This window comes from Arvicanthis niloticus, chromosome 14 (assembly GCF_011762505.2).
Source record: "Arvicanthis niloticus isolate mArvNil1 chromosome 14, mArvNil1.pat.X, whole genome shotgun sequence".
NCBI classification, from domain to species: Eukaryota; Metazoa; Chordata; class Mammalia; order Rodentia; family Muridae; genus Arvicanthis; species Arvicanthis niloticus.
The window spans coordinates 9530711-9545512 of NC_047671.1; the positions used below are offsets into that span (position 1 = coordinate 9530711).

The 14802-nt window shown below is 45.4% G+C and overlaps 1 protein-coding gene across 1 annotated transcript; it reads left to right on the top strand.

Annotated features, from left to right (window-relative positions):
• Positions 1 to 1032: 1032 nt before the first annotated feature.
• Positions 1033 to 7811, top strand: Hsbp1l1 (heat shock factor binding protein 1 like 1). The gene is made up of 4 exons (XM_034518455.2): positions 1033 to 2090; positions 3294 to 3360; positions 5164 to 5258; positions 7725 to 7811. The coding sequence occupies exons 1-4, from the start codon at positions 2040 to 2042 to the stop codon at positions 7728 to 7730; spliced, it is 219 nt and encodes a 72-aa protein (XP_034374346.1). The 5' UTR covers positions 1033 to 2039; the 3' UTR covers positions 7731 to 7811.
• Positions 7812 to 14802: the final 6991 nt, after the last annotated feature.

Sequence of the window (14802 nt, forward strand, 5' to 3'; positions counted from 1 at the left end):
ATCCATCCACATACTATAAAATTCACTCAGAGTACGTAATTCGATGGGTTTTTAGCACATATACAGGTTATGCAGCCGTGGCAGCAGTCTAATGTCAGGGAACGTGTTCCTCAGGAAGGAGCCCTTACCCAGGAAGCAGCTTTCCCCTGCTCCCCTTTATACTGTAGCTACCGCTTAGGTATTGTCTCTGTGGCAATCTCAGTCAGTTACTGATGTTTCTTATAATGACATCATTCAATAGGTGGCCTTCTGTGGTGGTTTGAATATGCTTGGCCCTTGGGAAGTGGCACTATTAGGAGGTGTGGCCTTGTTGGAGAAAGTGTGTCATTGTGGGGGTGGGCTTTGAATCCTATGCTCAAGCTCCACTCGGGGAACAGGAGAGCCTCCTCCTGGCTGCCTTTGGACCAAGACATAGAACCGTTGGTTCCTCTAGCACCACATCGGCCGACATGCTGCCGTACTTCCTGCCATGATGATAATGGACCGAACCTCTGACCTGTAAGCCAGCCTCAATTAAATGTTGTCGTTATAAAACTTGCCTGGGTCATGGTGTCCCTTCACAGCAAAGAAACCCTAACTAAGGCACCTTCCTTCCTTTGATGTCTTTGAAGTTCACTCTTGTATGTATATCAGTATTACACTCCTTCTGTTGTTACATAGCAGTCATATGTGCACATACCTCCTCTGTCTGTCTGTCTGTCTGTCTGTCTGTCTGTCTATCCATCCAGTTGTTTCCTCCTTGACTGTTGTGATGACTGAGCACTGCTATAAAGGGTGTGCACATTTCTGTGTAGGTGTACGCTGACATTTCTTGCACACACCTAGGAGTGGAATGTAGTTGTGTGGTGAACACTGTTTCTTGTGTTTTCCAAAGGGACTGAACGACTGCTATTCCTTCTGGCATACCCACTGGTGTGAATCAGGGGCTTACCATGGGTACCCATGAGTAGTGGTGCTGGGTGCCTTTGCCTGTTCTGTTCAAGACCTTGTTCTGTTTAAGTTTTTTAACTTATTTTTTTTTTTTAATTTTAGGTGTAGGAATGTTTTCCATGCTTGCAAGCACACTATATACATGCAATGCCTGTGGAGGCCAGAAGGCATTAGATCTCCTGGAACTAGAGTGATTGAGGAGCCATGTGGGGTTCTCCAAAAGCAGCAAGAACCAAAGAACCATCTCTTCAGCTGCCCTGCCCCCATCTGTTTAAATACACCTGCAGCCCAGATGGCTCAATGAGCTATCTCTGGGCTGGGCTCGAGAGGTACTGCAGTGACCTAAACAGACACAGTCTTCAGCCTTCGGCCCAAGGAGTGCAGCTGTGTAAACAAAAAAGCTAACTGAGAAAACCGTGGTCCTGGGAAATCCACCACAAGGTGACCTATGAGCCACAACTCAGATCTAACATGGAAAGGGGTCCTGAGATCTTGTTTCCCACAGTGAAACCTGCTCAGCCTTGGAGGTCTGAGCATGGAGCAGCTCAAGACACTCAACTCTGAAGCTGGCATCCTTAGATCTTCAGAAAGGACAAATTTACTGTAACAGATTCAGTTGCCCAGTGCGGTGTGCCGTGTGCCATTGGCTGCTGGCAACTGTGGGGTCCCAGTAAGAGGAGACACATCATATGAAAATTTGTACCTAGACAAAAGCTAGAAGGATTTTGGGTCCGAAGAGCAAGACAGGAGAGTCACTTGCTGTTTGATGGACAGTTGACTTTTAGTGTGAGACTGAAGCTCTAGCAATGGATGGACAGGGTGGGTGTGCTTAATGCATTTGCTCTGAGCATTCAGAAGTGGCCGAGGTGCACACTAGCCAGTCCTGTTTATTGCGCCACGCACAAGAATGAATAACTACCGACAGGGTTCCTCCCAGGTCACCTACTCTGAAGGATGAAAACACCCAGCAAAGCCGGATTGGCCAGCTGCTGATCTGGTCCGCACCTGTCCCCGCGCTCGCTCTCCGGGTTTACCCGTGGCCAGCTCTGAGCGCGACACTTGCTGGGTTCACTTAAGACCCAGGACCCCAGACTGTTAGGCTGGTGTGGATGGACGCCCGGACGCCGGAAGTTCCCTGTGGGGACTTGCTGCAGAACGCGGTGAGTGACGCGTGCCCTAGGGCTCCAAAGACCAAGGTCGCCGGCTTTAGGGTACTGGAAGGGATCGTGGCCGCAGCCGTGGGGATGCTAAGAGAACTAAAATTCTGACCCAAAGGCGTGATGGCGGACGCTGGGCGGCTGGGGATGCAACTTGTTCCTTCAGAGCCTGGACCCCTGTCCCATACCTGGCTCATCCGCTTTCCCCTCCTCCCCACCCTTCAATCCTATCCCAAGTCCCTAGTCAGGTGTCCATCTGAGAGATCTTTTCCTTCCTCCAAGTCCCACCCCATGTCCCAGATCCCGCCCACCCTTCCTTTTCCTCCTATAGGCTCCGTCTTAAGCCCAAGCACCGCCCATTCCTTCCCTGCTTGGAGTCTTCTCCAGCCCCCGCCAAAGCCAGTTTGTCACCCTGGTTGGTCGTTTCGTTTAAACGAATCTGTTAGAGTCTACATCATCTACATTCTTCTGAAAGGCCGCCTGCCACAGAGAACCTGTACAGAGGAGCGCAGGGTCGGGGTTCGAGGACTTGCGTTTCCGTCTGTATGGGCACCGCAGGCGTTGGGACAAAGATTACATAGGGCAGACTCATGCAGGATGTGTAGATTATAAAGTATCAAACAGAAGCCTCGCTGGCACCGCAGTGGCATTTCTGTATGGTTTGTGCCCTGCGCTATTAAACGGCCAAAGCTAATACAAAGGGCCCACAGGCCTTTGATACGCCGTGGACTGTAGCGACAGGGTGATGTTTCCTGCTTTGACGGTGGCGTTTACAGCTCTGCTCATCCTTTAGATATGTCCATCATAGGGGATCGACTTGTTCCTGGGGATGTAACTGCCTCTAATCCCAAGACTCAAGAGCAGAGGCAGGCAGATCTGAGTTCCAGGTCAGCCATAGGTACACAAGCAGACACTGCCTCAAAAAAAAAAAAAAAAAAATTTAAACTCAGGTGCCTGTGGCGCTGTGAGAAATACTTATTTATATTTCCAACACTGCGAGGCAAAAGGAAGTCACTGCAAGTTGGAGGCCAGCTGGGTTTATCCAGTGAGTTCCAGTCCGGTCAGGGCTACATAGGGAGACCCTGTCTCAATAAACAGCAACAAACTTAATGGGTGTGTTTGTTTAAGTTATTCCGCGGTATTTACAATGTCCGACACTAATAGTAAATACCTTATTTATTTAGTTACCTAAGATTCATTTTTCAGGCCGAAAATCTACTTCAAGAGGTTGAAGAACATTTCCAAGCTCTGACTGCAACATTAAACCTCAGAGATATCCTTTCCTGTTGTTCTTACTGAGCACCCTGAAGCCGCTGGTTGTCGATTGCTGTGGGGTAGCCTCTTGTTCTCTCTTGGCGTGTGACTGTTTACATGTGGTCTCCCAGTATTTACAGCTGTGCTTCTAAGTGGCATCTGGAAGCATTAAGTATCATTCGCTGTGGCAGGTTTTGCTTCCTGTCTGACTGGCGGTGCGGGGCATCTGAACGGCTTGTACTCAGCTCAGGGAGCAGATGCACCACACAGGCAGAGGGGCAGCCCTGCAAGCCTAACTGAACTAGTCTTTTTTGAACACAGACTCCACAGCCATCTCCTGACGGCTTAGAGAAAATCTTAGAGAGCAGAGCTGATGGCGTCCAGCCAGGAAGGACATGCTTCTCCCTACCTTCAACAGAACAAGCAATTCAGTGTTTTGTCTCAAAAAATGAAATCAAACAACTAGAATATAATATTCAGTCCCAAACCCTACATGTCAGTGAACTTCTATATATTTAGAACAGCCAGTTGGGACTGGGCAGTGAATAACTGTGTGACATCTTTGCCTGTGAGTTCATTAGAATTCAGTTATTTTATAAAATTTTAAAATAAAATAATTTTACAGTTCGTGTAAGCCTAGGTTAAATTGCCCCAACACTTGCCCCATCTAAGGTTTTTTTTTTTTTTTTTTTTTTTACATGATTAAATTCACTTTTTAGAAAAACCATAGGAAGGGACTGGAGAGATGTCCAGCAGTTAAGAGCATCTGCTGCCCTTGCAGAGGCCCATGTTTGTTTCCCAGAACTCACACAGTGGTTCACAACCATCTGTAACTCCAGTTTCAAAGGATCTGATGCCCTCTCTGGTCTCCTCAGGCACCAGGAATGTTTGTGGTAAATATAAATACATCCAGGCAAAAACACTTATACACATAAAATAAATCTCAAATCATAAATCAAGTGAAGTGGGCATGGAGATGACTCGGCCTGTAAGGATGCTTTCGGCCAAGCCTAAGTTCAGTCCATGGGGCCCATCCTGAAGGGAAAGAACAGCCTCCAGAATGTTGTCACCTGACCTTAAACCTGTGTCATTGTATACACTCACACAAACACACAAATGCATACAAATTCATACAAATGCATACACACAAATGCATACACACAGAAATGCATACACAAACACAAATGCATACACACAAATGCATACACAAACACAAATGCATACACACAAACACATATACAACACACACATACACCACACACACAAATGCTTACACACCACACACAAATGCTTACAGACACATACACACCACACACAAATGCATACAAATACATGCACACACACACAAACACACACCACACACACACAAATGTATACACACCATACACACAAATGCATACACACACACAAACACACCACACACACACACACACACACACACACACACACACAATATTTTTTTTTTTAAATTAAGCCATGGGAAAGTTGGTCTTAAACAGAGCTTATTCCATTATATTTAAACTCAGGGTTTAGCCAAAAAAAAAAAAAAAAAAAAAAAAAAAATTACCAAACTCAGGTCCTGGAGCCTATGTACAGCAAGGAGAAATGTTTTCAAAACTTGATCCACAGCTGAAGGTTAAGGACAACGGGCTAAGAAAAGCTGAGGGAAGGTCATACACTGACTCGGGACAGCCCAACTCCCTCAGTGTGAGAGCGGCTCAGCCACGATCCAGGGGCCTGTGCAGAGCAGGCGCAGGCTGAAGCAGGATTCCTCCGGAGCTGAGCTCGTTGGCCCACAGAGGCATTCTCCTTGACATTGTACTGGAAGAGATGGGAAGTCGCATCGAGGACTTACAGAAAAACGTGGATGACCTGATGGCTCAGGCTGGGATCGAGAATTCTATCAAAGAACCAACGGTAAGGCCGTCGCTAAGGCAGTGCCTGCCGGGTGTTTCCGCTTCTGTTACCACTAGTGCATCACTGTCCCTGGTTACTAAGTGAAAAGCCTTTAGTACCAATGAGAGATGCTTCCACGTGCTCTCTTATAGCTAAAGCACGGTCATGATTCCTGAAAAGGTACATATTTCAAATGAAAACTCTCATCTAAAAGATAGATTTTAGTAAACTATTTTTTACCTTTACTCCTTAAGTCTGTTTTTAGCCACAATATAAATTATAATGAATAAAGGGCTGGGATGATGGCCAGTCATTCCTGTCTTAGATAATATATTTGTTTGATCATTTTAATAATGACATATGTTGGGGCTGGAGAGATGGCTCAGTGGTTAAGAGCACTGACTGCTCTTCCAGAGATCCTGAGTTCAATTCCCAGCAACCACATGGTGACTTACAACCATCTGCAATGTATTCATATAAATGAAATAAATAAATCTTAAAAAAAAAAAAAGGAAAGCTTCTTCTGTTAAAAAAAAAATAATAATGAGGACAGCCAGGACTATACAGAGAAACCCTGTCTCGAAAAAAAAAAAATGATATATGTTGTTTGATCACAACATACTAAACCCTATTCTGTCCCATGAGCCACCCAGAGGAAGACTCTTAGCATCTGCCTGTGGAGCGTTCTCTTTCTAAGGAATTTCAGCCTGGGCATTGGATCCCATTACAGATGGTTGTGAGCTACCATGTGGTTGCTGGGAATTGAACTCAGGATCTCTGGAAGAGCAGTCAGTGCTCTTAACCACTGAGCTATCTCTCCAGCCCGGGAATTTCAGTTTTAAGGAGCAAATAAATGGCCGTTTCAGGTTTAGACTGTGTATATTATATGCCCATGTGTCATGGAGACACAGTTTATAAAATACTTAGGCATGTTATGACATGGTCTTCTAACTACATATGAGGTCTCAATGAACACTTTTATATCAGCATACATTAGCATTATGGCATTTTATTTCTTGTGTGTGTGTGTGTGTGTGTGTGTGTGTGTGTGTGTGTACATGCATGTATGCGAGCACATGTGCCATGGCAAGTATAGAAATCAGGGGACAGACAAATTGTGGAAGCTGCTTCTCCTCTACCAAGTGGCACTAGGAAGATGACCCATTTCATCAGGCTGGGTAGCAGGCACCTTCACCCCCTGAGCCATCCCCCTGCCCCATTATGGTGCTGCTATACACACGTGACATTCTAGTTTCTTCTACTCATCCCACCCCTGTCCCGAACTTCCAACTGCTGCCCCCTCACACCCTGCAATGAGCACTGACAGTTTAAATACCTTTGTTTACTTCTTTCTCACCATCAATTTATGTCAAATTACCCCTACTTATCTAGCTAGATCAGAGTGGGGTCACCTATTAATGACGTATGAATATCCAAATCACAAGCTTCAAACCACTGGAGAAACAAGCACAGACAACATAGGGAGATCCTGGTCCCAAATCTCAAAGTGACAAAATAAAAATAAAACTTCTGACTGTAGGCAAAACATGCAGCTTTACCTACAAAAGTTCTATCAGACATGTCCCACTTACCCAGGTCCCACCAGGCACTGTGGACTCCAAACCTTCCACCCCCGATCTCCTGCCCTCTCAAATTCTCATCTTTTGAGACCAGGGCAATAGGGTGACAGCAGGAACAGTCAGCCTGGCCTCCGTGGTACACTGGCTTGAGTGTTACTCGGGCAGTCACCTGGCAGGGTCAACTCCCCAAGCTCTAGCTTCTGTGTCCAGTTGATTTAAAAATGGACTAGAGTAGGCTTAGGTATCACACTGAGTGGTTAAGTAACTGTCAGGCATTTGCTTCCTCCATATTCACCGAAGGTAACCTGGCTTAGACCTTATTTACAGTTTAGTTAAGCACTGTTAAAAATCGATCAGATTAAAGACCTACATAATTAGAATACTTACTTACCCCAACTTGGGCTCTCTCTTGGCTGGGGGCTTCACATGAAAGATTTGGCAACTACTGGGGAAGACATCCCATACTCTTACTACAAACCCTTGTATTTGGTGGAGTCGTGTTTTATCTGTCCTTCTAAATGGTACAGTCTTTTCTGCATGCAGTAAATGCAGAAGTTGTCTGGAAAGTGCCTGTCAGTGTAGGGACACAGTGTAGGGACAGTGAGTTGAGGGTGGTTAATCATAGTGACAGACCCCGGGTCCATGCTGCTGCTCCAGTGCCTGCAAAGTGCATGCTGCTCATGCTATCAGAGCTCTGGATTACACATTGACTCTTACCTGAGGAAAAGGGAAATCTATTATTTAAAAATCTCTTTATAATGGATTTTGCCTGTATATAAATGTTTAACAATTACTGGTAATTGTGGAATTTTATTGAAAACTACAATTGAATTTATTTAACTGAACATTAATTAATTGGTATATAGGCCATGTAAATAAACTAATCTCTTTCAATATTCTCTTTCAGACCTGAAGATGTTAAACAAGTCATGTGAAATTGCTAAAATGAAAACTATACTATATGTCTGAGTAATAATAATCTATGTAGTATGAATTCTGATGTTCATTTTTTTATTTTAATTTGTTTTATTTATTTTTGGAGACTTGAAATCAAACCCAGGGCCTAAAATATAGGCAAGTGCTTACTACTGAGCTACACCCTAATCCACTGAAAGCTAAAATTCATTTTAACAAACAAAGAACAAAACAAAGCTGGGCCATAATGGTGCACACCTTTAACCCCAGCACTTGGTGCAGCCAGCCTGGTCCACAGAGTGAGCTCCAGACAGTCAGGGCTACACAGAGAAACCCAGTCTTGGAAAAAAAAAAAGCAAACAAACACACAAACAAAACAAAAACAAAAGCAATAAAATAATAACATAATCCACAAGGTAACTATTTACCAAAGATGAGACTTGTGAACAATGACAAATTATTGCTCCATGCACATTTGTAAATCACAGAAGAAAAGCATACACTCTATTAGTTCCCACCTAGTCCAAATTAAATTTCTACTTGTCTTTAAGAAAAAAAAAAAAGTCTTCTGATGTAGGTGCTTTTAGTTATCCTTATTTTTTGTATTTTGTATTTTTTCACACAAGATATTTTATTATATTCTCTCCCTTCCCCGACTCCTCTCATATCCTTCCCCTCCCCACTCTCCCTGTCCCACAGTTTTCTTTCTTTCTACCCTACCCCCCTTCCTCCAGAAGGCATTCTCTGAGTAGTCCTGGCTGTCCTGGGACTAGCTCTGTAGACCAGGCTAGCCTCAAACCCAGAGATCTACCTGTCTCTGCTTCCCGAGTGCTGGGATTACAGGTGTGTGCCACCACCACCTGTCCAGTATGCTCTTCTAAGCATATGAGCCTGCTAATATGTTTTTTAATTTTTTTTTAAAAACTTATGTGTATGGAAGTTTCGCTTGCATGTACGCCTGTGCTGTGTCTTCAAGAGGCCAGAGGAGGGGGTTGGGTCTCATGAAACTGGAGTAAAGGCTGGTTGTTAGCCACCACATGGCAGCTGGGAATCATCAGTGCTCTTAAGCCACGGAGCCATCTCTATGGTCCCATTTGTATCTGTTTTCCAATAACTACTTAGCTCCCTCCTGCCAGTCACCCCTGCCTCCAAGACTCAACCTAACATAACCAGGCTGAGAGAACCCATGGGCAACTGTTCCATCAACTGACGACCTCAGAGCTGAGCCAACTCAGCACATAGGAACTAGAAAAGCAAGCTGTTTCATACCAACCAGGCTGTTTCATCTCTCACCTTGGGGGCTGATGCTTCCCCCACCCCCAGAGAGCATTCCTGTGCTGTGGGGTGAACCTCACCCCACCAAGGAATCACTGCGGGATAGAACCAGGTCAAGATGGCTACTCAGCCTTTCGAATACCAAACGTAATAGACTCAAACCAATGTAAAATAGCTATTGTCATCTAAAGGGTATCTTGTTTATAAGAAGGTATTCCCACATAATATGAAATGAAAATCACCCCCGTTCTACCTCTAATTGGCTCCAGTGACACTTGTCCTATGGAGTTTAATATATTCAGTCTTGTTCCCTATGATTTAACAGCCTATTCTCTTTACCAACCATAACATTGTCCCTTGTGAAAAGTTCACACATTACCCACAAGTGGCTGCCTAATATTCCAGTATATGGCACTAACCATCTAGGCAGGTAAAGGTTTGCTAGTTCTTGGACACTGTGATCATTACTTGATTTCAAGACATCATTAATAACGTCATTGTGCAAAATTACCCAACAACCTGCAGCAAGCCAGTGTTGTGGATTCAGTGAATCCACAACATTTCCAGCAAACACACCTAAGAAAGGAAGTGCCTCCAATGTTCCCAGTGATGGCGGGCATCTTTTGATCTTAAAATGTGTACCTTAAATTGGATCACTCAAGTTTGATGGTATTGGCGGTTTGAGATAATGACAGTGATATTTGACTGTGTGCTAAATTTCAAAGCGTCTTAGTCATAACTGTTATTTTAGCAGAGTCACAGTGGATGTTTGAAGTGAGTCAGCCAGACCTGATACTCAGCAGAATCACAAAAGCCAGGCAGTGAGTGGCACATGCCTGCCACTCTGTGACAGGGAAGCAGAGGTGGGGAGATCATGAGTTTGACACCAGCCTTGGCACTATAACAGATAGCTGTCTCAAAACCAAGAACAAACAAAAATGAACAAACGAATCCCTTACAGACTTGAGTTTATATACCCGATGTCTTGGAAGTGAGTTCTCAGTGGCCCTTCCAAGAGCCTCTGCACGTTCATCCAGTTTACCTTCTGAACCCTGCCTTTGGGTTTAACTTAAAATTAAGGGCCTGTGGGGGTTGCCTTTAATCCTAGCACTTGAGAGACAGAGGCAGGCAGGTCTCTCTGAGTTTGAGTGACCTGGTCTACTTAGTGAGTTCTAAGCCAGCCAGTCCAGGACTACAGGGTTAGTCTTTGTCTACAAAGCAATAAAATAAAATAAAATAAAATAAAATATTTTATGTTTTTAATCAGTTGAAAATTTAATTTAGAAATGGGATTACCCACCCCACCACTAAGGGATTCTCCCATTCTTTAACCTTAGGCTGTACCTTGTGCTGTGTTGTATCTGTCATGCCTTCTCTGTGGGTCCAGAGCAATCAAGGGTGCCCACCCCCAGGGCTCCAAAATGGACAGTGTGAACACAATGTGTCCATGTGTCAGGTCTGTCTTGGATGCTCTAAGGCTGCACAGGCAGCCTACAGCCTTCTGTATCTTGCTGCTTGCTGTACTGAACTCACCAGTTGGTACGTGGGCCTCTGGACCAACAACTCAGTGCTATGCAACAGTCACTGGGCTGTCTATTTTCTGTCTGTGCCTGGTGCACCTTCTGAATAGTGCTGCAATAGGCTGCCTCTCTCCTTGTATACACTGGCTACGTTGTTTATCTCTGCAAGTTTGATCGCATTCTCCTTTTGACCCCTCTGGGTTTACTCAACAGTTTTTTCTTCTTTATCTTAATTCTTCTTAATTCCTGGACTTTGCCTAAAGGGCATTCTAGAAAGTTTGGAGATGAATCTCCAGGTGCAGAGAGAACCACAGCTGTGATCAAGTCAACTGTTGTACAACCCCAGAGCACCAGAGAAGTTACTGTTGTTAAGGTTGGTTACTGAGTGAGCCAGCTGAACATAACTTCTGTATCTGTGATGGTCTGAATGTTTACATACCCCAGCTGGTGTGTTTATGCACGGACCCCAGGGCAGCTGTGTTTGGAAAGAAAGTCTCTAAGGAAGTAATTAAGGGTAGATGAGGTCACAAGGGCAGCCCCCCTGAGCCAGTAGCTCTGGTGTCCTCATAAGAGACAGAAGTTGGCTCTTTCTCTGTGTGCCCATGAGGACACAGTGAGAAGACTGTCCTCTGCAAGCCAGTATCCTGAATCTCAACTGTCTCAGAACTTCGAACTTGTTCTTCCAGAACTGAGAAAATGCATTTCCACTGTTTAGTCTGTTCACTCTGTTACGAGAGTCCAGCAGGCCAAGAGCGGGAGGTATGTGGAACGGACACCGTTTACCACCCTTCTTCTCTCCTGACATCGGAAAAGCTATTATCAATAAAGTATAATTCTAACTTCATACCATTCACCCACACACAGTAAACAACGATACGACCTGATATTTGTTGTGCAAACAACGTAGTTGATTTTAGAACATGTTCATCATCTTAAAGAAACCCTGCAGCTCCATATCCACTTCCTACCTCATCCCCAGGTCCTAAGCAACCACTAACCCACTTTCTGTCCAACAGGACTTGCTTGTCCGCACATTTTATCGCTTCACCCAGTGATGGTCACCCGGGCTTCCCCATTTCCGCTGCTGTGGATAATGGTGCTGTACACAAGTTTCTGGGTGGACATTCCTTCTGTTTTCTTGGGTCTATACCTGGGAGTGACAGATATAACATAATAGATATGATATGATATAATAAATATTGAACTTTCTGAGATAGCCTCACCTTCATTTTATGATGACTCCAATTTCTCCCCATATTCACCAACACTTGCTGTTGCCTGATCTTATGAAAACCATCGCCCCAGTGGAGGAGTGGCAAAATTGAACTGTGGTTGAGCCCATCTCCCTCCTGAATGGTGGTGTTGAATATTTCTAATGTTTTTTGGCCATTTTCCCTTCTTTAAAAGAATGGTAGGAATATACTTGATGTCTGTTATATGCCAGGTGCTCAGAATTTTTTTTTAAAACCTAGCTCCTTATAACATTAAGAAACAGTTCTACTTACTTTTAGCTTTTTTTTTTGGGGGGGGGGGTATCAGCCTTGGACTCCAGGTCCTCATGCCTCCATCTCTGAGGACTATGACCACACATATATGCCACCATGCCCAATTTCATACCATGCTTTATGTAATTCATGTTTAGTTAGAAACTGTTCCCCATTCACCTTCTTTCCACTTTGAAGTGTCTGGAGAACAGCTATGGTTAACTATGGTAATTCGTTTCTAGAAGTAAACGAACTTCTCTTTCTAGATTCTTGACTGTCCTGCTCTGGGGACCCCAGTAATAGCCAGCCAGGAAAGATGTATATTGATTACCTGACTTTTTTTTAATGATGCTCTAATCCGATGGGTCACGACCCTGTCAAACCTTTCACAGGTGTCATCTAAGACCACTGGTAAACAGATACTTACGATTCATAACTGTAGCAAAATTAGTCATGAGGTAGTAATGAAATAATTTTATGGTTGGGGGTCACTACATCTTAAAGAACTGTATTATAGGGTCACACAGCATTAGGAAGGTTCAGAACCACTGCTCTCATCCCTAGCACCACACAGTTGCACAGTTGCTGACCTTTCTGTGACCGCTTGCTAGCTGTTGGATTTCATTCAGTGGCTGACCAGTGGGAGCTACAGTCCAGCCCTCAGCGGCTGGCACTCCAGTCTTCAATAAGGCTCTGCCAGACAGGCAGGAAGGGCACCTGAACACTCAGACCAGTCTGCCACCCCTTCCTGAGCAGCAGCAAACTCAGGCACTGACACAACCCATTCATCCTGAAATTCCTCCTTGGCCACAGCTTCTCAGTGGCAGCTGCTTCTTCCTTCTCCATCTTCAGGATCTCTGTAGACATCAGGCATGGCCTCCCACGTTGCTCATGGGCCCATAGTCATCAGACCCCATCGAGGGAGCTTGTTTGGTGCATGAACATGGCACTGTCTAGTACAGAGGAGAATCTGTTCCACAGAGCAATGGTAGGTTGACAGGAAACACAATAGGGAATAGGCTTGGGGTCAGCCCTGGTATCCATCACCACCAGAAACGAGCGTTTCCTGGAAAGGCTCCTTGAATCCAGTTAGTGAAGGTCCCAGGAGTGAAGCTGCCCAATGGCAGCAGCCAACCTCAGCACAGGCCACCTTGATACCAGCAGCAATTTAAAGCTGACTCGGCTCTACCAGCTGGCAGCAGCTTTCCCCATGTGGTGGTTTGAATATGCCTGGTGTAGGAAACCGCTGTTAGCGGTGGTATAATATGTCATTCTAAGATGGCGCTGGCATCGTGTCTTCCCAGTAGTAAACAAGTAACTGTGCAGTTATAAAGGCAGAAAGCCCGCCAAAGTCACTGGCCAATCTCGAGGCGTAATATTGGGTAGTGAGCGAACAGCCAATCAGAAGTGAATACGTCACTCTAGGGTGTATTTAAGCTAGGCCTTTTCCTGTCTTCTTCTCTTCCACGTCTTTTCACGTCAGTGATACAGAGTAAAGCCTCGTCTGTGGTAACTACCCGAATTCTGCCTCTCGTGTTTCTCTCCCACGGGCGAAGGGGACTCGAGAGGCGCGCGCAACAGCCTGGCCCATGGGAAGTGGCACAGTTAGAAAGTGTGGTCTTCTTGGAGTAGGTGTGGCCTTGTTAGAGGAAGACTGTGGGGGTAGGCTTTGAGGCTTCTATGCCCAAGCTCCGCCCAGTGCAGATGAGACCTTCCTCCTAGATGCCTGCAGAGGAGAGTCCGGTCCTGGTTGACTTTTGATCTAGATGTAGAACTCTCAGTTCCTTCTCCAGCACCATGTCTTTCAGTACGCTGCCATGCTCCCTGCCATACTGACAATGAACTGAACCTCTGAAATTGTAAGCCAGCCCCAAGTAAATGTTATCTTTTATAAGAGTTGCCTTGGCCATGGTGTCTCGTCACAGCAATAAAACCCTAAGACACCCAGGTCCTCTCACATTTGTGACATACACACCTGTTGGGTTGTAATGTGTGCATGGGCCCCATTGTATTGAATTTTGGGTCCCACTTATGGCCCCCAAGGTGCTAGGGCCACAGTTCAGAGAGGCAGAGGCGTGGGAAGTTGACTGTGTTCACTCCACGCTGGCGCCAGGTAGACGTCGGGCTATGTGAAGCTGCGGACTCTGTTCAGAGTGGAAGAGCACAGTCTGAGGTCCAGCATGGAGCCAGAGCTCTTGGGTTGGGGGTCCCTGAGCCAAAAGGTGGCCAGGAACTGGTTGGTTCTCAGGCGCTGCTGAAAGGCCAAGATCAAAGTGGGGACATACAGGCTGGTGGCCCACAGCCAAAAGGGAGATGGAGAGAGATGAGCTCTGGCTATATCCTGCAGACATCCTGAGAGTCTTGGTTGTCTTGCTTGGCTGGGTGCCAGCTGGCTCAGCTGGCTTGCTTGGGTTACTGGGCCTCAGTGGCTGAGAACATACAGAGGTCATCAGTGGGAGATTAGAAGGTGGCTTGGTAGTTGAAAACTTTCTCTACTGTTGCCCACGGCGGGTCCCAAAGAGGAGAAATAGGCTATGGTCTTAAGAAATTTATTGTCATGGCAGAAAATGGATGAAACTATACCCCAGTATCTTCAGAGTGGGCCTGAGGTTAAATACCTTTTGCAAAGAGGAGGGTCTGGGAAGGAATGTTTAATTGGCTATAACCCTCTGGCCTTTAGGTATCTCATTAATTTAGGGATCTGAGGCTCTGTGGCCTGTAGTCACAGCCTCTATCTGTGGAGAGGCCTGTGGGGGTGTTGTCCTACATGTCTGGAGGACTCCACTCTATG

Bases quoted from the DNA above. Each gene is read 5' to 3' on its own strand.
- Hsbp1l1 (XM_034518455.2), top strand. From the start codon at position 2,040: ATGGACGCCCGGACGCCGGAAGTTCCCTGTGGGGACTTGCTGCAGAAC. The intron at 2,091-3,293 runs GTGAGTGACGCG...TTCATTTTTCAG, and splicing joins GGGACTTGCTGCAGAACGCG to GCCGAAAATCTACTTCAAGA. The intron at 3,361-5,163 runs ATATCCTTTCCT...TTGACATTGTAC, and splicing joins TGCAACATTAAACCTCAGAG to TGGAAGAGATGGGAAGTCGC.